Source organism: Callospermophilus lateralis, chromosome 7 (assembly GCF_048772815.1).
Source record: "Callospermophilus lateralis isolate mCalLat2 chromosome 7, mCalLat2.hap1, whole genome shotgun sequence".
Taxonomy (NCBI): domain Eukaryota; kingdom Metazoa; phylum Chordata; class Mammalia; order Rodentia; family Sciuridae; genus Callospermophilus; species Callospermophilus lateralis.
The window spans coordinates 127,842,990-127,865,558 of NC_135311.1; the positions used below are offsets into that span (position 1 = coordinate 127,842,990).

Below are 22,569 nucleotides of genomic sequence, written 5' to 3' on the forward strand. Positions count from 1 at the left end.
GTATATATACACAGTGGAGTTTTATTCAGCCATAGAGAAGAATAAAATTATGTAATTTGCAGGGAAATGAATGGAACTTGAGAGCATAATATTAAAGAAAATAAACCAAATTCAGAAAGTCTAAGGGTTGTCTGTTTCCTTCTCTATGGAAGCTAGAGATAAAAGAGAGACAGAAACAAAAGAGGAGAGGAGAGGTGAGGAGGGTGAGGTCTGGTTGTTGGCGGTGTGTGTCTCATAAAAACAGAAGGGAGATGAGTAGAGCAGAGGAAAGGGACAAGGGGAGGGAAGAGGGAAGAAATAAGGGAGACACTGGGGAATGATACCGACCCATGTTGTTATATATGAATGTATGGATGTGTAACAATGAACCCATATATAATTATAAAGCACCAATTAAAATGGGAAAAAAATTTTCAATCTTCTAAGGGTTCATGGAAGCAGAGGGACCTCTGGGAAGAGCACTAAACCATCAGTGACATCAATGGTGTGAATCACGACGCTGAGTAGAAGACAGCCGAGCAAAGAAGATGGAGGAAGAATACAGACAGAAGGAACAGCCTGTGCCAGAGTAGACAGGCGACGGAGCAGACAGGTGGAAGTCTTGTGCCCTCAGGAGCTGCGCAGAGGCTGGGGTAGCTCAGTGGTAGAGCTCCCCCTGGGTTCAATCCCCAGAACCACAAATAAATAAGATAGGACATTTGTCATTGGATCGGAGGGCAAAATGGGCTAGATCAGGAAGGAGTTTGTGCCCTGCAGAAAAGCAGAGACTTGATCCTGGGGGTAAGGGTCCTGTCTGCCTTCATTTCCCCTTGGCAATTAATCCTCATTTGCACTAGGAACAGAAATTCTCCACTCTCTGGAGGTGAGCCTAAGACCTATCTCCAGAAGGTAGATTACAGATTGTAGAAGCAGGGACTTTGATATCATAACAACCTAGGTTATTATTATTTTTTACAGTATTGGAGATTAAACCCAGGGTCTTTTACATGCTAGGCAAGTGCTCTACCACTGAGCTACACCCAGCCCCGTTTAAATTTTTTTTTTTTTGTGAGACAGAGTTTCACTGAGTTGCCCAGACTGGGCTCAAACTCTCCATCCTCCTGCCTCAGTTTCCAGTTAGCTGGTATTATGGGTCTGTGCTGTGTGCATGGATGATAAACCTGGATTCTAATCAGTCCTTGTCACACAGTGGTCACATGACCTTAGGCGTCAGTAAACAGAATTACTAACACCTATTTGACCCAGCAGATGTTTTTATATGCCTACTACATACCAGATGTGAGAACAATAACACTTATAAGCTAAGACCTACTGTAGTAATCCAGGCAGGAGATGACAGTGGCTTGGATCAGGATGGTAGCAGTGGAATGATGAGGAGTGTGATGTATTTGTGATAGACTCTGGAAGTACAGCCAGCAGATCTCCTGATGTGGGGGAAAAAAAAAAAAAAAAACATCAAGAATGCTGACCTGAACACTGGAAAGTGGTTAGAGATGAGAAAGACATGGGTGTGTGCATATGGGTATGCAGGTGTGGTTTACGTGGTTCAGGGAGAGAAGTCAGGAGTTCAGATTTGGATACATTAAGTTTCAGATACCTACTGGAAATGTCAAGGAGGCAGTTGGATATAGGAGTCTGGAGTTCAAGGAGAGGGTTAGGCTAGAGCTATAAGTTTGGGGATCATCAGGATTTCAGTGGTATTTAAAGTCACAGGACAGCTCTTTCGGTCATCTTTTCATGCCTCCATAATGGTGCGCATGAATATCCTGGTTGGTGCTCTCAAGAGCATCAGTGGGGCTGGGGTTGTGGCTCAGTGGTAGAGTGCTTGTCCTAGCATGCACAAGGCACCGGGTTTGATCCTCAGCACCACATAAATGTAAAATAAAGATATTGAATCCACCTAAAGCTTAAGAATAAATATTTTAAAAAGAGCATCAGCAATCTCAAATGCCAGGTCTTTATTAGTCTGTGCTTCGAAGTCATCGTCCAGTTTCTAACTGTGAATTTGAAAAACTTGCTGATCAAGTTGGAAAAATTGTTGTCAACCTCATAGAAAGGTTAAACAAGTGTGGAGTGATCAGCCCGAGATTTGATATACACTCAAAGACCTAGAAAAGTGGCAGAATAATCTGCTTCCATCCCCATCAGTTTGGTTTCATTGTATTGACAACCTCAGCTGGCATCGTGGACCATGAAAGCAAGACGAAAAGACTCAGGAGGAAAAGTCCTGGGATTCTTTTTCTAGGAATGTAAAACATGCATATGATAAAATGCCTCAATGAAAAAAAATAAAGTCATGGGGCTGAATAAGTTTATCAAGGGCATGAGCTTAGAGAGTGGAGTGGAAATCTGTGAAGTAGCTCAGTGGTACAGAGCTTATCTAGCATACTTAAGTCCCAGGGTTCAAATGCCAACACCCCAAAAGAAAGGGGCAGGGGGAAAGAGAGTGGAGCAGAGATGGCCAAGGACTTAAGGATCAAGAAATCAGAAAGACACAGGAGAACCAACAAAAGAGACCAGCAAGCAGATCAAGACCATATGATGTCCTGGAGGCCAGGTGATGAAAGTATAGTGTGGAGAAGCTGCTGGAAGGCAAAGCAAGAGCCTTGACCATGAGTCAGCAATGGGGAGGTCATTCATGGCCTTTGCAGAGCAGTTTCAGTAGTTAGGGGAGCAAAGGCTGGTCATAGCAGTTTAAGAGAATATTGGCATACAAGCATCAGCCTCCATTCCTCTTTGCCTGCTTCCCTGTTCCCCCACCCAAGTTGTGATGCCTAGCTTCCTCAGGATCTCCACACTGCTCCCCCCTGCTGTCCTTCCTTGCCATCATATCATTTCTTTACTTAAAACCTAGGAAGGAGCTGGGTGCAACAATGCACACCTAAATCCCAGCTCTAGGGAGGCTAAGCCAGGAGGATTGCAAGTTCAAGGCCAGTCTGGGCAACTTAGCAAGAAGACCATGTCTCAAAACAAAATAGAATAAAAAGGTCTGGGGATGTAGCTAGTGGTAGAATGCCCCTGAGTTCAATTCCCAGTACCACAAAAACAAAAACAACACAACCCTGGATGGTTTTGATTTCACCTAGAAATCAAAATCCCTTGAATTCCTGCTGCTGTTCCCTGTGGCTTCACCCAGAAAGGACTCCCTGGGCCGCTCTGAGCTCAATTTTCATGCTCCCCACATTCCAGTAATGTCTGAATTCTCCTCTTGACACAGAGCAGTTTGTCAATGACCCAAATCAAGCTCTAATCCAGTGATACCAGTGAACCATTGTTCAAGTCATTGTTCCTGATTCGTGTAATCCATAACTGTATGCAGAAATGAAAAGAAGGGGGCGGCCTGTTTCTAAAACTAGGGAAGCAATTTATCCAGCTGCACAGAGTTCGGCAACAGCAGAACCAAGACTGGATTTTGGGTTTTTCACCACTCCCAAACAATGTTCTTTACCACGCGGGCTTCCCTGTTTTTGTTCCAGACGACCTCAGTCTCCCCAACTAAACCTAAATGGGTTTCTATGTTGAATCTCATTTGATTTCTCACCCACCCCAGTGAATGATGAGACAGTTGAGGGGTGAAAGGCACCAGACAGAACCCAGAAAGAACGAGGGTGTGGGCGAGGGAACAGGGCAGGGTAAAGGGAGCAGGCTATCCAGCCCCTATGGGGTACACACATGTGATACTGTTACCACTGTTGACCTGTGAAGAGTCCTTGCTTCCCCAATGTTGAAGAAAAACACCAGAGAAGCCTGCTGAGGCAAGGTCAGAGTGGAAAGTAGAAGTTTATTAAAGGACAGCAGAAAAGACTTCTCCCGGAGGAAGAAGGGGAACCAAGAGATGGAATCCCTTGAAGGGCGAATGTGTTCCCCTTTATATAGATTTTGGTGATGGGATGTAGGTGGGGGTGGGACACTGGTGGGCCAAAGAAGTAATCTGGGCAGGAAGGACTTCAGAGGCAGCATCTTCAAGTGTTCTGTTCATTAACATTTCTTTGGGATGGATTATCTTCAAATCTGCTGGGGCTTTTCATTAACACTTCTTTGGGATGGGCTGTCTTCAAATCTGTTGGGGGCTATTTCCTGGACTTCATTAACATTTCAGGAGTTGCTCAACTTTTCCGGGAATTCATTCTCATGGCCTCCATTTTAGATTTCACTCCATATTAGACCCGATTTACCTAACTACACTGACTACCTAATTTTAAATCTGTCTTCAATATCTTCTTTATTTGAAACATCACAACTACATAGGCATCAAGCTTTTACATCTAAGAAAACTGGTTTGGATAAAAGAAGTAGTCTTCCCAAAGTCGCTCAGCTAGCCAACGGAGCCGGGTCACACAGTGCCCGGAGGAGGCCCTGGTTAGCAGGTTAGTTCTGGCCAGGCTCAGAACTTAGTAGACCGCGAAGTGAGGATCCCAGGACGCTTGGATCGAGAGGTGCTGGGGTAGACCGGAGGCTGGGGGTGAGCCAGAGGGGCGAGGTCATGGGGGACTGGAAACGGGGGAAGAGGCTATGGACACTAAGGAGAGACGCAGGGATAGGGCAACCAGAGCCGTGGAAGGGAAGGAGGACTTGGGGGACTGGAGAGCGGGACAAACCGCGAGCGAACCCTGCGGGGACAAGTAGGGAGACTTGGGTCGCAGCTGCGAAGAGGCCGGGGGCGGGGCGGCAGCCGGGGCGGGGCTGGAGGCGGCACGATCGCGGGGGCAGGGCGGGGGACTCAGGGGCGGGGAGGGAGGTCTTCCCGCAGGGAGGCCTTGGGGGCGGGGCCTGGAGTCGTGCCAGCGGGCCGGGGGCGGGGTCGAGGGGACGGGTCAGCGGGCCGGGGGCGGGGCTAAGAAGGCGAATGGCCGGGGCAGAGTTCTGGGGGGCTGGAAGCCCTTGAGCACCGAGTCTCTGAGTTAGGCGAGGGGCCGGGAGGGGGCTGGGGAGTTGGACAAAGGTCCCGGGAGCCCTTGGGAACCGAGCCTGGGGCGCCGGCGAGGGGCCGGGGGGTGGGGGGGTGGAGGGCGGGGCGGGGCATCGGGATGGGGCGGGGCGTCGGGGCGGGGCACTGCGGGCCCGGGGGCGGGGCACGCGGAGGTCCGGACTGGGCCCGCGGCGGTTGGTGAGGCCGGCCCAACGCGGTGCAGCGTAGCGCCCCCCGCGTCCCGCTCCAGCAGCCCCGGTGCCGCCGACCAGCGCCCGCCATGCCTGAGCAGCTCAGCGTCGCCGAGTTCCTGGCCGTCACCGCAGAGGACCTCAGCTCCCCGGCTGGGGCCGCCGCCTTCGCCGCCAAGATGCCCCGGTGCCGGGGGGCGGCGCTGGCGCGGGAGGAGGTGAGGCGCCCGAGGCGGGAGGGGGCTGAGGTTGTGCGGGGCCTGGCCTTGACCTTCACAGGCGCGCTGGGAGCTGCGATGGACCTCCGCTGGGCCCCAGAAACCCGCCCCCTTCCTAGATCTGTGGGAACCCAGCGCATCTCAAACATCTGCGTCCTCACCGTCGAGGCGGGGGAGGGCCCGAGGGACTGTCCGTGAGGGGGCTCGAGGTCACCTCGATGACAGACTCCACATGTCGGGGCACATGCCCCAGATGCTCTGGGAGATCTGCCCGGTCAGATGTGGGTTTGCTCAGCGCCTTAAGCTCTGTGTTTTCATCTTCGGCGCCTCACAAATGTGCCCCCCACCTCCAAGTCACTCCCCAGTTGAAGAGCAGGCTCCCCACCACATTATCTGACTTCTCTGGGCTGCAGGGAGTTCACCCTACCCTCTACGTTCTGAGACTTGGCCCGCCTTGTGGAATGAATGCGGATGGGAAGGCGCCAGGAGCCGGGGTTCACCTTGGCCGGGCTGTTGGCAAGTTTATAGGTTCTCTCTCCTCCCCTCTCCTCTTTGTCTTTCCCAGCAAAGCGTCCTGGGCCTTTTCTTTGCCCTTGCAGGCTGCCCCACCCCATTCCCATGTTCACTGGAGTTCATTCCTCTTCTCCGAACTTATTGCAGCTTTCCCTGGCTCCTCTGCAGGGAATAGTCTAGGGCAGACACCCTGTGGCTTTGGGCCAACAGAATGTGATTGTGCAGCTCCTCTCCAGAGGGTGCCCTGAATTGGGGTGGCATTTGTGGATCTCATCTCTAGTCTTGCATCCTTCACCATAAGTGTGCTGGGCATCTACTCTGTGACAGAACAAAGCTCCATAGTTATAGTACTCTGAGCCAGTGTCTTGATAAACCTTCTCGCCCCTGGCCAGCTGACCCTCCATCTGCAAGTCTGTCTCCCTTCTAAAGGATAGTAGAGAATTGTACAAAGGGAATTGACTTTGGGGAAGCAGAGCAGTGTTCATAATTTTTTCATCTGAGTGAGCTTGGCCATGTGACCTATTCTGTCATCTGTAAAATGGGGATAAGAATGTTCACCTCTCAGTTTGGTATTATGTGAAGCAATGTGTGTAAAGCACGCATCTTTTATTTATTCATTTATTAGTTCTAATTAGTTATATATGACATTAGAAAGCTCTTTGATTCATCGAACACAAATGGAGCAGAATTTTTCATTTCTCTAGTTGTGCATTAGAGTCACAACATTCATGCAATTATACACGTATCTAGGGTAATGATGTCCGTCTCATTCCACCATTAAAGCATGTATCTTGATACATGGAATGATTATCAATCGATCGCCAGGTTAATTGACAGACCTCTTTTGATGGTGGTGATTGAGTCCCTTGATTCTTGAACATAGTAGGAGTGCATGTTTTAAAGAAAATAAGCAACCAGTGAGGTTTGGATCCTTTCCTTGAGCAGATTCAGTAGTTTAGAGTCTGCTGCCCAGGAATGTATGTATTTTATTGGGAGGCTCACAGGGGAGTGCTGCCGCACAGCCTTGTCTTGAGGAGCGCTCCCTGAGGGGTGTCACTGTAGCCTTGCATTTTATGACCAGGTAGAGTTAAATGCCATGGGAATCTTTAGGACTCTCACAGCTCACCCTCCTCTCCAGGTTGTTCATTAGAGCAGAAGGAGCTGCACGGTGGACCTTTTCCTGTGGAGAGAAATATCTATTTATGCCCATGGACATCTGGCCTTGACTGGCATTGTGCATATGAACACTTTGTGTTTGGGGAGGGAGGCCTTAGATCAGGTCTGGAAGCCCAGAAAACTCTAGTCAGGATTCAGCTTTGTCCCAGTTTAGGCTGGATAAAACCCAGCCTCCTTTATCTTCGGATCTTGGGTTGGTGCATGCAAGGACTCATTTTTATAACAGAAAGTCTTGGACACCTAAACACATCTTTTCTCTTTAGCCTTTCAGTGCCCCCAAAAGTTAAGGGTCTGACCTTTGGATTAGACTTTCCTGAGGTTTCCTGATTGTTTTTGCATTTGCATGTATGTGTTGTTGTTATTATATTGTGCTTACATGTGGTCTGATGCTGCAAAACCACCCCTCCCAGTTCTGGGCATAACTAACTCACTCCCAGGCTTGAAGTTCCATGTGGCTGAATCAAAATGAAACTGATTCTTATTTCATTTGGTTTCCTGTAAGTAACAGGGACCCTGTCCTAGGACTTGCTGCTCTTTTTGGCAGCACTGTTGGAAAGGACCCTGGGCAGGTCACAGAAAACTAGAATGTCTGAGCTGAGGGAGCTTTAATATAGAAATCAGCTGGGAATTCCCTCATTTAAGATGGAGAAACTGAGATCCAGAGAGGGCGAGAAACTGTCCAAGCTCTCAGTTGCTGGGTAGTGAGAGAACTAGCATTTCTTCCTTAGTGTTCCAAGCCCTGCTCTTTTTGTCTTCTAAGGTCCACCTGTCTGTCCTCCCTAAATGTAACTTCTCTGAACCTCAGTTATTTCATTCTTTAAATGGGTCTCATTAATCCCTCCCTGCTTACCTCTCTGGGTTGTAAAAGTTTCTGTTTTTAATTATGAAGCACTGCACAAAGTAAGGGAGTCTTAAAGATAGTCAGTAAGTTAGCCAGTTTCTTCCTGTCCTGGGCCCCTTTACAGCCACATACCATTGATACACTATCACAATTGAGAATGGGCCCAGGGAGATTAGGCAGTTGCCCTTTGTCGCATAGCGGGTCTGTCTGACTGCTGTGCTTTCTCTGGTTCTCCAGGCCATCTCTGGGTTGGCACCAAGGATATAAAGCTGCTACTTTTGGTTGACTAACTGGTTGGGACATGCACCCCATCTTAGGGAGATTAGTAGGAATGCCAGGAGTCTGTCCTGAGTGCTCAAAGAAAGGTACAGTCAGTGCCATAAGAGTCTAGCGGGGCAGGAGAGGAAGAGAGCCTGTGAGGACTAGTGCAGCCAGGGAGAGCGTCCTGGAGGAAGCAACACTTCCAGGCTGGATGGCTGAACTGTGGTTAATGACGAACACAGTGAGTGAGTTCAGAGGCTGTTGGGAAGAGGGCCTATCAGGAACCCCATAAGCCCTGTTGACTGTACTCTCCCCAGAGGAGAGCACCGGCTCCTGATTATGTCCTCATAGCAAATAGATTATTGGTGGGAAGGGAAGTGGTTAGAGGGATATTTACCTAGATCAATATCATATCTTATATGTTTTAAATTTCTTATCCTATAATGCACATTTTAAGTTTATCTTTGATTTTTGCTTCTTTGAATCTGGATTTAGAAAGGATTTCATTCTTAAGTTTTAATATTCTCATGATTTTACAGTTTGCTTCAAAATACATCTATATTTGTTATAATGTAAAAATTATGTGACCCTAGAGATTGCTTAAAAGAAATGCAAACTCTCTGAGGCTTGTTTCTGTTGAAGGGAAATTAGTTTTAAGGACTTAGAGGTGCCTGGAGGAACTGGGGAGCAGCGGTCTGGGTAGACCTCCCTGGCCTGGAGCCCAGGAGCTGAGGCAGCTCTGTCTTTGCTTTTGCTCCCTTATCATCAGACAGGCCCCCGCGATCACGTGATCTCACTGGTCTGGTGTCTAAAGGTAACCAAGCCAGTCTCGTGTCCCACTTCTGAGTTCCTGGCAGGGGCTGACAGCCCAGCCCAGCGTCTGGATTTGTCCCAGAAGCTGGGTCTCCACCCCTGTTTCATCAGCTGAGGTCATGGAGGAACAGACACAGCAGGGTAAACATGGCCACCAAGACCTGCCGTGTGGGAGGGGAGCATTTGTCAGAGAAGAAGGGTGGGGCCTGGACAGCCCCACAAGGTCCATGGAGCTCCTCTCTGCAGGGCATCTTCCTGGTTCCGGGGAGGGGCACTGTGCCCATTCTGTTGGGTACCTCCCTAGTGCAGAGCAGGGGTGTAGATGAATCCCAGTTTGGAGAACTGAGACTTAGAAGTAAAAGGTGGACTGGGTTACAGTGCTAGGAGGGTGCAGCGAGACGTGGAGGGCTTGAATGCCAGGCAGGCTTAGAGACTTTTGTTGGGCAGTGGGAACCAGCAGACTCAGTCATGTCACCCAAGAAATGGATGAGGCTGGCTCAGGACCACAGCGGCACTAGGGCTCAGCCCTGTAGAAGACATATGCTCAGTGAAAGATGCAGTTGCTGTCCTTAGCTTACAGTCTTCTGGGGAGGACAGACCAGAGCTGGGAAATACAGCAGGATTGTGCCTTATGCTCTCTTTAAACTTTGGTCCCGGGTCCTCATCTCTTCACCAGCCAGCCTCCCTCTCCAGGACATCTTGTCCACACCCCTGGTTCAGTCACCTCCCACCTCCAGATGACTTGTGCATTTGTAGTTCTAGCCCTCTAGACCCCCACTTGACAGCCACTTAGACTGTACTCACGACTGCCTAAGCCCTCTTTGGTGTCCCCTTTCCAGAGATGGTCCCTCCCTGTACCCCATTGCACAAGCTGGAAGCCTCACGCCACCACTTGCGCCTCTGAGTTCTACCTTGGAGCATCTCTGCAGTCAGCCGCCTTTTCTACGTCCCATCCCTCGTCCACAGACTGCCATCTCCTGATTGGTCTGACTTCTTTTACCAGTCAGTTTCTGCAGTAGCTCTGCACCGCTCTCCTTGGCAGCACACATTATAGATGTGTGTTTTTCCTAAACTTCAAGTTTTTGATAGATTTTTAGTTCCAAGAGGCTAGAATCTAATCTCATTGTCGTGTTCCCAGCATTTTCTATTTGTATTTTTGGTAGTGCCGGGGATGGAACCCAGGCCTCATGCATGCTCGGTATGTGCTCTACCACTGAGCTGTGCCCCCAGCCCCCTTACTAGGGGGTTACTATGGTGCTTTGCCATAGCACCATACTAGATGCTTAGAAAGTATTGTTTGAATAACAAATAAGTAAAAAAAAAAAGCCAAAAAGGAGTAGGCATAGAAAACAATGGTGCGGGGGAGCCCCAGATGGAGGCAATTGCTTAAGCAAAGGCTCTGAGGCAGAAAGACCCTGAAGTACACGTGACACGGTAAAGGAGGGCAGAAGCCTAGTGATGAGCAAATGGTGGAAAAGTGACGTCAGGTGAGTTTGGGAAGGTGGGCGGGGCTAGGTCATATGTAAACTTGTAGGCCCTGCTAGGGAATTTGGATTTTACGTCCTTATTCAGGCAAGTAACGGAATCCAGTGTGTGGAGGCTACATTGGAGGGGGCAGGAGAAGACCCAAGCAGTCTAAGGCAGGGAAGAGATGGGGGTAGTGTAGATGGGGTTGTGATTGGTGGAGGAGAAGAGAAGTAGTGGACAGATTATAAAAGATTGCTTTTTTTTTTTTTTTGGCTCAAGGATTGAGCCCCGGGGCATTTAACTATTGAGCCACACCTCCAACCCTTTTTATTTTTTATTTTGAGACAAGGTCTTACTGAGTTGCTTAGGGCCTTGCTAAATTGCTGAGGCTGGCCTTGAAACTGTGATCCTCCTGTCTCAGCCTCTAGAGCCACTGGCATTATAGGTGTGTGCCACTGCCTTCGGCTCATAGAAGTATTTTATAAGTAATAACACCAAGATTTGCTGGTAGAATACATGTGGGGAATGGTTCCCAAATTTCTTTCTTTCTTCCTGTCCTTTTTTTGGTGCAGAGGATCCTACCCACAGCCCTTGGCATGCTAGGTAACTGCTCTACCACTGAGCTTCATTACCATCCTGGTTCCCAAATCTCTGACGGAAGAATACCATGTTCTAAGAAGGGAAAATCTGGGAGGGGACCCAGGTTTGGGAGAAAGAATTCTGTGTGTACATCTTATGGGTCTTGAGACAACCAGGTGAAATGTCAAGAAAGCAGTTGGAGATGAGAGTCTGGAGCTCAAATCACACCACCAGCCAGTTTGGCAGGTCACTGGTGCCACACAATAAATGCCACAGCTTGTAGTGCCACTGTCCCCTGGATATTGGGCGCTATCACTGCTGTTGCCACTGGCATTAAAATGAATCTTCCAACTATCTCTGCTTCTGATTCAGAGTCTGCAGTGAGGGCCTCTGATTAGTTGACCTAGGTGCAAGGGAGGCTGGGAAGCAAGAGTTTGATCTTTTCAGCTTTTGGAGGAGGCAAGGTCTTCTAAGATTTGTGCAGCAAATAATTCCTCAGCCATGGGAAGGAGGTTCAGAGGCAGGACTAGCAAAGATGACAGTGTCTTTGGGGGTTGAATTCAGGGCTTCTCTACCACTGAGCCACATCCCTGGCCCTTTTTATTTTTTGAGACAGGGTCTTGCTCAGTTGCCCAGGTTAGCCTCACACTTGCCATCTTCCTGCCTCAGCCTTGTGATTACTGACTTTACAGGAGTGTGCCACCGTGCCCGATGTCTTTGCCAGGGGTTTGCCAGTTTGTGGGGTGTCTGGGAATCTGCCTTTAAACCAGCCTCCCAGGAGGTCCCAGACAAGGGAGGTGAGCCACATTGTGTGCCTTGTGTTGCCTGATGTTTAAAGCTGTGGAAATGGAGCTGATCACCTGGGAGGAATGAAGAGGAGGGCCCAGGCTCAAGCTCTGAAAGCCCTGGCGTAGAGAGGTGGGGCAGAGGCGTTGGCGAAGGAGACTGGGAAGGAGCTGCCAGGCAGGAAGGAAATCAAGAGAGTGCAGCGCCTTGAGGTCAAGTGTCCCAGGTGTCCTGCTGCCTGCATGCTCCCAGGTAAAACAAGAAAATGACAGATGTGACCCCTAACTTTGGCAACATGGAGGTCGTTGGTCGCCTGCCTGCACTGGTTCGTGGAGGACAGATGAGAGATCAGAGAATGAAAGCAAAGACTTGGGGTGGAGCTAGGGACCTGGGCCAAGAGGGTTTTCCAGCTGAGCTTGGAACTCCACTCAGCTGAGCTCAGGGTTTGAATTCCTATTGGCTGTGTGACCTCGGGAAAATAACTTTTCTGAATCTCAGTTTTCTGTTCCAGCTGCCACTGCATGGGCCTAAGGGTCTTCCAGAGCCATCAGCCTTGAGCCAGAATCTCAAAATCTCCTCTTGTCACCACATTTCAGTCTTCTTGAGTTCTTACTTCCTTGCCTGCTGTCAATCTATTGCTGGCCACTGAGGTGACACAGGAAGAGCTGGGGACAGAAACTGGAACTTTAGGTTGGAGGAGAAGGAAAGTGCTTTCCCCAAAAGCAATTCAGTCATAGAGTTCTATTTTTATTTTTTTTCATTATTTCTTTTATATATGACATCGGAATGCATTACAATTCATATTACACATAGCATAATTTTTCATATCTCTGATTGTATACAAAATATATTCACACCAATTCATGCCTTCATACACGTACTTTGCATAATGATGTCCATCATATTCCACCATAATTTCTAACCCCATACCCCCTCCATTCCCCTCCCTCTCCTTTGCCCTATCTAGAGTTCCTCTAATCTTCCCATGTTCCCCCTCCCTACCCCAGAATGAATCAGCCTCCTTATTATCAGAGAAAACAGTCAGCATTTGGTTTTTTGGGATTGGCTAACTTCACTTAGCATTATCTTCTCCAACTCCATCCATTTACCTACAAGTGCCATGATTTTATTCTCTTTTATTGCTGAGTAATATTCTATTGTGTATATATGCCACATTTTTTAAATCCATTCATCTGCTGAAGGGTATCTAGGTTGTTCCACAGTTTAGCTATTGTGAATTGTGCTGCTATAAACATTGATGTGTCTGTGTTCCTGTAGTATGCTGCTTTCAAGTCCTTTGGGTATAGACCGAGGAGAGGGATAGCTGGGTCAAAAGGTGGTTCCATTTCCAGTTTTTTTTTTTTTTTTTTTAAATCTTTTTTTTTTTTTAATATTTATTTTTTAGTTCTCGGCGGACACAACATCTTTGTTGGTATGTGGTGCTGAGGATCGAACCCGGGCCGCCCGCATGCCAGGCGAGCGCGCTACCGCTTGAGCCACATCCCCAGCCCTCATTTCCAGTTTTCCAAGGAATTTCCATACTGCTTTCCATATTGGCTGTACCAATTTGCAGTCCCACCAGCAATGTATGAGTGTACCTTTTTCTCCACATCCTCACCAATGCTTATTGTTGTTTGTCTTCATAATAGCTGCCATTCTGACTGGAGTGAGATGAAATCTTAGAGCAGTTTTGATTTGCATTTCTCTAATTGCTAGAGATGATGAGCAATTTTTCATATATTTCTTGATTGATTGTATATCCTCTTCTGAGAAGTGTCTGTTCAGGTCCTTGGCCCATTTATTGATTGGGTTATTTGTTTTTTTTGGTGTTTAGCTTTCTGAGTTCTTTATATACCCTAGAGATTAGTGCAATATCTGATGTGTGAGGGGTAAAAATTTGCTCCCCAGATGCAGGCTCTCTATTCACCTCACAGATTGTTTCTTTTGTTGAGAAGAAACTTTTTAGTTTAAATCCATCCCATTTATTGATTTTTGTTATTAATTCTTGTGCTATAGGAGTCTTATTTAGGAAGCTGGGGTCTAATCCGACATGATGGAGAATAGGGCCTACTTTTTCTTCTATTAGACGCAGGGTCTCTGGTTTAATTCCTAGGTTCTTGATCCACTTTGAGTTGAGTTTTTTGCTTGGTGAGAGATAGGGATTTAATTTCATTTTGTTGCGTATGGATTTCCGGTTTTCCCAGCGCCATTTGTTGAAGAGGCTATCTTCTCTCCAATGTATGTTTTTGGTGCCTTTGTCTAATGTAAGATAACTGTAATTTTGTGGGTTAGTCGGTCATCGAGTTCTTAGGCAGATTTTTGGGAAGGTCCCTTCAGTGGGCCAAAGTGCATGAGTTAGTGAGGCCCTGAGGCACAGTGAGCTGAGTGGCTCATCAGACCCTAGGGCAGGCCTGGGGACCCTGAGGAGACCCTGAGTTGCCTCCCGTGGTTAGGTCACCAGAGGTGCTTTGGAAAGCTTGGGGGCTGACCTAGGAATAGCTGCTCAAGGTTCACTTATCTGAGCTGGTTATAGGCCTTGGTGGAGTTTTGATGTACCTCAGATGCCTTATCTCCACCCGACCCTGCAGAATAATCCTGGGATGAGGCCTGGCAGGTGAGTGGCTCAGAAAGTCCCCAGGTGACCCCGATGAGCAGCTGGGTGTAAGCATCAGCAGTGAGATATTGCATGCCCATGTAAGATTGGTAACCCATTAAACCATATTTACAGAACAGCTGCCCTGTCCAAAGCCAGCTTCGGAGGGCAGGAGATCACCAGGCAAGGTCCCCATCTGGTAAGAGGGTTCTACTAGGGAAAAGAAGATTGACAGCACACAGGGAGGGGCATGGCCGAATTCTGTGGCTAGGGACTGGTAACTGAAGTCAGACAGTCCAGGGTTTGAATTGCTATTGTGACCTCAGGCAAATCACTTAACCTTTCTGAATCTCAGTTTCTCCATATGTAAGTTAGAAATGGTGAAAACTTTGTTATGTGTTTGTTTGAGGGTTTTCCATATAAAGCATCTATCACATACCTGGCATATAACAGGTACTTATTTTCTTTAAAAATTCCGTTTTACTAAAACATAAGTAAACCTATACACAGGTCAGGAACTATACAGAAAAAAGGGAAGATAATTATAACAGGGGTGAGGCAATTTCCATGAGTGAGCACTAAAATTGTCCAGGTGGTCCTGGCAGAAGAATCTGCATGTCTTGGGATAATGGGGAATGAAAAGCTGAACTGGTTTTGAATGAGTCTGGATCTTCCCTCAGTTCTGCCCTTTGCCCTCTTCCATCTGTTGGCTTCTTCATCAAACATTTGCTGAGAGCTAACCCAGAGGTCCCCAGCTGCACATTGCAATCCTCTGGGCTGCTGCTTTTAGATGTTTTTTTTTTTTTTTTTCCTCTGTGGTACTGGAAATGGAACCCAGGGCCTCACACATGCTAGGCAAGCGCTCTACCACTGAGTTTTCTATTTATCCAGCCGTTTTTGGTTTTTGTTTTGAGGCAGGATCTCCCATATTGCCCAGGCTGGACTTGAACTTTCAATTCTCTTGCCTCAGAGTAGCTGAGATTACAGGTGTGCACCACCATGCTTGACTTTTTAGGCAAATTTCTTAAAAATTGAGATAAAATTCATCTAATATAAAATTCACCTTGTAACCATTTTAAAACATGCAACTTAGTGTTCTTTATTCTATTCACAATGCCACGCAATCATCACCACTGTCTGGTTCCAGAATGCTTCCATCATCCCCTTTAGGAACCGAGCAGTCCTCCTTCCCCTCCCCCAGCCCCTGCTACTTTCTGCCTCTGTGGATTTGCCTGTTTTGGACATTTCATATAAATAGGCTACTATATGTGGCCTTCTGTGTCTGAATTCTTTCAGTCAGCATAATGTTTTCCAAGTTCATCCATGTGGTCTGTTGCTTTTAAAAATGGGACTCACAAATACACCAGGCAGATTGTAAGCATTTTCTGGTCATGAACGCATGTGCTCCCACAGGAGGACACTTTTAAGGTAGCCTAGTCGGCAGGGTACCAGATGGGACGTAGGTGCCCTGGAAGTTATTCATTGACATCTGAAGTTCGCAGGCTCCATATTTGTTTTTGCTAAATTTGGCAACTACTAGCAGTAAGTAGCAGGGCCAGGTTTTGGACTTGGGCCGTTGGCCCTGGAGCTGTGCTTTGCTCGTCACTCCACCTGCGATGCCTGGCTCCCGCCCCACCAGGGCCTCCAGCTTCACAGGTCCCAGTGAGGCCCTGGCATCCTCCCCCCAACCCCAGCACTCCAGGTGATTCCCCTGGGCAGCGCGGGATAGAGAAGGCACCTGCTGGGCAGGAATAGCTGCTCTGGAGCTCTTCTATGTGCTGTGCACTTGGACAGGTACTGAGATGCCTACTGGATCTCAGTCCTGTGGGATCACTCTCATTGTCCCATTTGACAGGGAGAAACAGGCTCAGAGAAGCTTAGTCACTTGCCTCAGGTCATACAGATAAGAGTATTGGGACCAGAATTTGGACCTCAGAGCAGTGTGGGCTGGAAGCTGGAGTTCTGAAACCCTGCTGCCTTTTCTCTGTTCCCAGAAGGTCTTGCTAATATTCATCCATTTAAATGCTCATTCATTCTACAAATGTTTACGTACACCCCGTGTTGAACCCTGTGTTGGGTGCTACAGACCCCAAGCCCGATTAGGCAATCCCTACCCTTTTAGAGTTTTCAGCCCCACTGAGCTTGGGCGTGTGGTAAATAGGACTTTGAGTGCTCTGATAAAAACCAGAAGCAGCCAGGTACAGAGGTGCAGCCTGTTATCCTAGTGACTTGGGAGGCTGAGGCAGGAGGGTCCCAAGATTGAGGCCAGCCTGGGCAATTAGGAAGACCCTGTCTCAAAATAAGAAAGACAGCTGGGAGTGAAGCTCAGTGGTAGACTGCCCCTGGATTTCGTCCCTAGTACCCAAAAGAAAAAAGAAAAATCCTGTAGCAGGCGCAGGATGGCATGAAGACAGGTGGTTGTGTTGTGATGAGAGGCCACGGTAAGCTGAGTCAGGAAAGATGAAGTGTTAACTGGACGAAGGGAAAAGAGGACCCCCCCCGCCCCCCCTCCCCGAGTGAGCGGAGGTCTGGTGGCTGGACCCGTTGTTGGCACAGTGAGGAAACTGCCAGGAGTTCCAGAGGCTGGTGTGAAAGGACACAGTGGTGAAGAGATAGCAAGGCCAGGGTACAGGTGTGTGTGGGGGCTCGTCCTGGCCAACAAGGGAGACCAGGGGGCGCCAGGTGCTGGACCCTCCTCTGCTCTGTCTGAACCAGCCGCCAGGCGCTTCCCCAGGCTGGGAGGACTTCAGGGCACGCGGCCAGAGGTCAGGGGGAATCTCCGGGAATCTTGAGCGAAGTTCTTGCTCTCTTAGCTCATCCCTGCCGAGCATTCTCCCGAGGAAAATCCCAGCCAGGAAACTTGGGGTTTGCAGAGGCCCCGGCACAGCCGAGGGAGTGGCTCCCTTCCTGCAGCCCCTTCCTCTCCCCTTCCCACCGCCTGCGCCGGGCAGCAGCCAGGCTGAGCTGGCCAGGCTGGACAGGGGCCCAGACTGGGAACGGTCTGCAGAGGCCCCACCGAGGGGCGCACGGCCAGGCACGGGCTCCAGCAGCGCAGGAAGGAAAACAGCGAGAGGCCGAGCGATCCTGAAATAATAAATGTCAGAGCTGGCAGGAGTCTTCCCTGCCACCACCCAGCCTCTTCATACCGCCCAGAAGTTTCGAGGAGTCTAGAAGTCGGAGGCCCAGGCAGGGAAGGAGACTGGGCATGGTCACCCCACTGGGGTGGCCCCAGGTCCTGGCTCCTAGGCTTTGCCCTGTAGCCGGCCACCCATGGGCCATGTCAGGCAGGCTGGGCCAGGGTCACCTCCTTAAGGAGAGGCAGAGGGGCAGCTGGGAAGAGCCCTCCTGTCCTGCAGCACCTCCTTCTGTCTGCCCCAGCCGAAGCTCTGGTGCTGTCCTGGTGCTTGTCCAGGTGGGCGCCATCTGCAGACTTCCACCCCAGCCACCATTAGAGCGACTCACAGGGCACGAGGAACCTCAGCTCTGAGTCCCAGAAAGTCATCTGGGGTACAGAAAGAAGGAATTACTCAGAGGCATACAGAGGGGCTAATGGCTGAGACAAGCTCCTTGCTCCCACCACCCCCAGTACAGGGCTCTTTGTCTGAGGGTTTGCGCAGTCTGGAAGGCCATTCCCCCAAAGCACTTCTGTGCCCCCTCTGTGGACATCACCATTAGAAAAGATTGTTGTCTTCACAGCGTCCTTGTGGAGATGACTGGGGCTCAGAGGGGGGTTTTGCTGTAGTGTGTTAGTTAGAGAAGGCTCTGGAGGCTGAGGGCTCTGGAGGCCAGGGTTCTGCACTTCCCCAAGCTTGCTGCATGCCCTTGAGCAGGTTGCTGGGCCTACCCCAGCCTGCTTTCCTCCTCTGTAAAGCGGGGAGATAATAACTGCTTCACGGGCTGTTGGAGGGATAGCTAGACAGTGACTACACAGTGCCTGCCCCAAAGCCCACGCTCAGGAAGTGGGGCAGCGGGCTCACTTCATGTTAGTGATAGACTCTCGCCCTGGGAGCTTGGAATCCGAGTCCTTCCTGTTGGGTAATCTGCTTCGGCCAGGGCCGACCTGTGTTCCCTGTCAACCTGTTGTGCCCTGGGGACAGTGCGAATTTGTCAGTCACTCCTCTTGTTGGGTGTCCTTCACTTGTAGGATAAAACCTCAGGGTTCGGTTCAAAGCACTGTCCCTGGGGGCCAGGCTGCCTGGGCACATGCCCTACTTCCCTGGGCCTTGGTTTTCTCATCTGTGAAACTCTTGGGGTCTCTGAAAAGATGATATAAAAGCGCAGAGTGGGTCCAGTGCTGGGGGTAAAGTGGACACCACCTCGCGCACACTGTATCTGCTGTCCCAGCCGGTCGTCTCCGGGGCCACTTGGCTCTGGTCATTACTGTGCACATCCCGCTGGCCTCCTAAGGCTCAGCTCCTGTAGGCCTCTGGCTGCTGTCCAGCTGTTCTGAGGGCTTCTGTCCTGGGGACTTGGCCCCTGCTCCCATGTGCCCCCTTCCCTGTCCTGCTGTACTCCACCAGTGTTTGCTGGGCAAGTGTTGCCTTGTTTTTTTCTCAGCCCTGAAGAAGCAGCTCTTCACCTGCTGGGGAGCGCGCTGCTCCGGGCTTCGCTGCCGCCCCAGGTCTGCCAAGGCCCCCTCCAACCTTAGCACGCTGCTCGTCTGCATTCTCTCTCCCCCAGCACCCACAGGGCCCACAGGACAGCCAGGCACTCTGCATGTGTGCACCTACTATGTGTCCGTGTCTCTGTTCAAGGCTTTACCCCTGGGCCTCACTAAGATGGAGGGGCAGATCTGCAGATTTGAGATTCTGTGCTTGACAGATGTTAAGGGGCCCCTCCCTTCTCGAAGGATCGGAGCTGAGGCAGGTTGCCCTGGCGGATGGGATGCTTGCAAAGATTTCCCGTCTCACCCAGGAGGGGCCATGTGGGGCTCCCTGTCTTCTCTGGCTCTGGCGGTGGGTGAGTGTGAAGATAAGAGTGTGACACCCACAGAGCGGCTTATGCTTATGTGGGTGTGGCCACGAACACCCCCAGTTTCCATGAGGCTCCTTCAGTGGGCGTGACTGGAGCTGCAGCCACTGACTGTGGTGTCCGTCCTGCAGGTGGGAGGTGGGAGTCTGCAGCCCCGAGCAGCTGGCACTCACCCGGGGTCGTGGTGCTAGGGGGTCATGGTGCTAGGAGTGGGACTCGGCCTGCACTGCTCATCTGTGCTCTTCCTGCACGTGTCCCCTGCAGTTGGGCTTTGTGGCTGCCTCTAGCCAGCAGGTCAGTCAGCAGCTGCTGCCTGGCCCCTCCCCCTCCCCTGGAGGAGCTGTCCTGGGCCCTGGGCCCTCTGGCCTCCCTTAGACCAAATTTTCCCAAACCCACTTTTCCATCCCCTGGCTCCTGTTGACAGAGCCCATCTGTGGATAGAAAGGGGACCCGTCCACTGCACGGTACTAAGGTTGCAAAGTGAGGGTCACATAACTTCATGCAGACCTTTCTAGCTGTCCTGAATGTGAGACCCCTTTGTCTGTTTTTGTTTTTGTCTTGGGTACTGGGGTGCTTTACCACTGAGCTGCATCCCTAGTTCTTTTTATGTTTTTATTTTGAGAAAGGGTAAGTTGCTTAGAGCCTCTAAGTTGCCCAGGCTGACCTCCAACTCTCAATCCTCCTGCCTCAGTCTCCTGTATTGCTGGGATTACAGGTGGGCACTACTGGATTTGGCCTCTTTGTCCTGTTTTATTGATTTTTGTTGTAGAAGATATTTTTTTAACTATTATCAGTATTTTTTAATATCTTTATTTGTTTACTTTTATGTGGTGCTGAGGATTGAACCCAGGGCCTCACGCATGCCAGGCAAGTGCTCTACCACTGAGCCACAACCCCAGCCCTGTAGAAGTTTTTAAACATACATAAAAGCCTCAACATTATCAATACTTTGTCAATCTTATATTTTCACCCCCTAGATCCCACTTTTTACTTTCATGGAGAATTCAAATTATTTGAAGAAATAGAAGTGGAGGGTGAAGCCCAGTTCCTCATCGCCCCAGCTGCTTCCCTGACTCTCATCTTATTTTGAAGCAAACCCAAGCCTTAGATTGGTCCTGTCCTTCAGGAGTTCAACAGGTGTCTCTAAACAGTGAGGGCTCCTTTGTTTATAGACCATTATTGTTCTCAAAACATTAATAATAATCCCTACATCATTAGTCATAAGGTTTCAAATTTCTAGTTGTCTTATTATTATAACTTCTTTCATTGTTGTTGTTTTTTTAAAAACAGGACTCAGATAAGGTTCATGCTTGTCATGTGTTTTGGTTGGTTGGTTGGTTGGTTGGTTGGTTGGTAGGTAACCACTGAGCCACATACCAGCCCTATTTTCTTTTTTATTTTGAGATAGGGACTCACTAAGTTGCTTAGGGCCTTTCTAAGTTGCCCGGGCTGGCCTCCAACTCTTGATCTTCCTGCCTCAGCCTTCGAAGCCCTTGGAGTTACAGGCATGTGCCACGGTGCCTGGCTGCATTGGCACTTGTGTCTTTTAAGTCTCAAATTCCCCCTCCTCCATCATTTTTTGGTTTTGTGGGGTTTTGTTTGTTTGTTGCAGTTCGCTGGTTAGAGAGATCAGGCGGCCTGCAATTTCACAGTCTGGTTGAGCTGTTGCTGCCTCCCAGGTGTGTTTAACAAGTCTCTCCACCTGCACTTCCTGTAAATTAGTAACTGGATCTAGAAATAAGAAGCCTCATTTTTTTTTTTGCACTGCATGTATTATTTACTAAATGTCTTAAGTGTAACTTGGTTTGCTTGTTGGTCACACTTAATATGTAGCACACATGACTTAATCTTCTCCGTGGACATCAGTCAAAGATGAAAGGAGCCGGTCCCCACCTCACAGGAGAGCTTTCACACATTGGCATTTCACTGACTTCCCCGGTGGTTGTATTGTTGGTATTGATTGATGGAGAAGTATGGGAAATGGCACAGCTAGCATGGATTCAAGAATGCTTTTAAGGTGTCCTGTGTCTTATTGATCATAACAGCTGCATGCATTTTTGCACTGTGGTTGAATAAATTTGCAAGATCCTTTTCTATTTTTCCTTCTTTCCAGATCTTTGCCACTGAACATGAGGCTTTTAAAAAATTGACCTATGATGCTCATGAGAAATGTGGCTTCAAAGGGCCCTGGCAGGGACTCATGGACCTCCAGGGTCTGGACTGAGGCTGAGGAGCTAGGGAGTTGGGGTCTAACTCTTTGGGTCTCAGGTCTACCTCTTGCTGTGTGAGCTCAGGCAACTTTCTTCACCTCGCTGAGCCTCACTGACTGATCAGCCAGATGTAAACAGAAATGATGATTGCCTCCTTGGGTTGCTGTGAGTCTTAAATGGTGGGTGTCAAACTTCCTTACAAACTGGAAAATCTTATTCAGGTTTTAGTTGTATCCTTCCTTAGTTTATTTGCATTTCCAGTGAGACCTGGGGAAAGAAACTCATCTTAACCTTTGTTTTGCAGTCTGTAAAAGTCTGTGACATGAGAAGATAGTGTTGGATTATCTCTATTCTTAGTCTCTCAAGGGGTAGCATAATGTTCCAAAAGCAAAGATAAAAAAAAAATTTTCATTTCCTATACTCGTTCTGGTGTAGTTGGTAGAGGCTACCTGGAGAACCTTCTTAGCAGGATGATAAACCAAAGCCAGGGTCACAGAGAAAAAGACTGTGATTGATTACTGATGGCTGTCATTGTCACGGGAGATGGCAAAGTGGTGCCTGTGCCCTTTATTACAATGGTCCAAAGGAGTGAATGTCTAATGGTGAAAACTTAATCTGCATCTCCCAAGGCCTTAGCACTAGTTGCTCTGCTCCCTTGGCTGAGTTGCCATGGTAACCACAGCTGGCTCTGAGAAACCACAGGAATGAAGAATGGGTCCTATTGATGCGTCCTGACCCAGGAGGGGGGCATGCAGAAGGCCCTCCAGGCAGGGCAGCTGGGCATGGCCTAGTGCTGCCATCTGTGGTCTTTTGCCTGTTGAGAGCACAAACCAAAGAGCCAGAGCTTGGTGTGTGTGTGTGTGCGGGGGGGGGGGTTGACAGAGTGAGGGTACAAAGGGCAGTGCCAGCAGCTGGAATTCAGGTTGTGTCTTGGGCCAGCCAGGCTAGGCTGCCCAAAGGACTCTAGAGGGTTTTCCAAGTTCAGACACGTCCCTCACGCTCTGTGTTCACCCATCTTTGCCCAGCGCCTGCCCAGGTTCT

At 49.2% G+C, this 22,569-nt stretch overlaps 1 protein-coding gene across 4 annotated transcripts in view; it reads left to right on the forward strand.

The window, feature by feature from the left end:
• Nucleotides 1-5,098: 5,098 nt before the first annotated feature.
• The window catches only part of Asap3 (ArfGAP with SH3 domain, ankyrin repeat and PH domain 3), a 43,294-nt gene continuing 25,823 nt past the window's right edge, over nucleotides 5,099-22,569 (forward strand). For all 4 annotated transcript variants that reach the window (XM_077109967.1, XM_077109968.1, XM_076861051.2 and 1 more), the window contains exon 1: nucleotides 5,099-5,318. In XM_077109967.1, coding sequence (XP_076966082.1) covers nucleotides 5,190-5,318 — 129 coding nt within the window. In that variant the 5' untranslated portion in view covers nucleotides 5,099-5,189. The remainder of the gene's footprint in view (nucleotides 5,319-22,569) is intronic.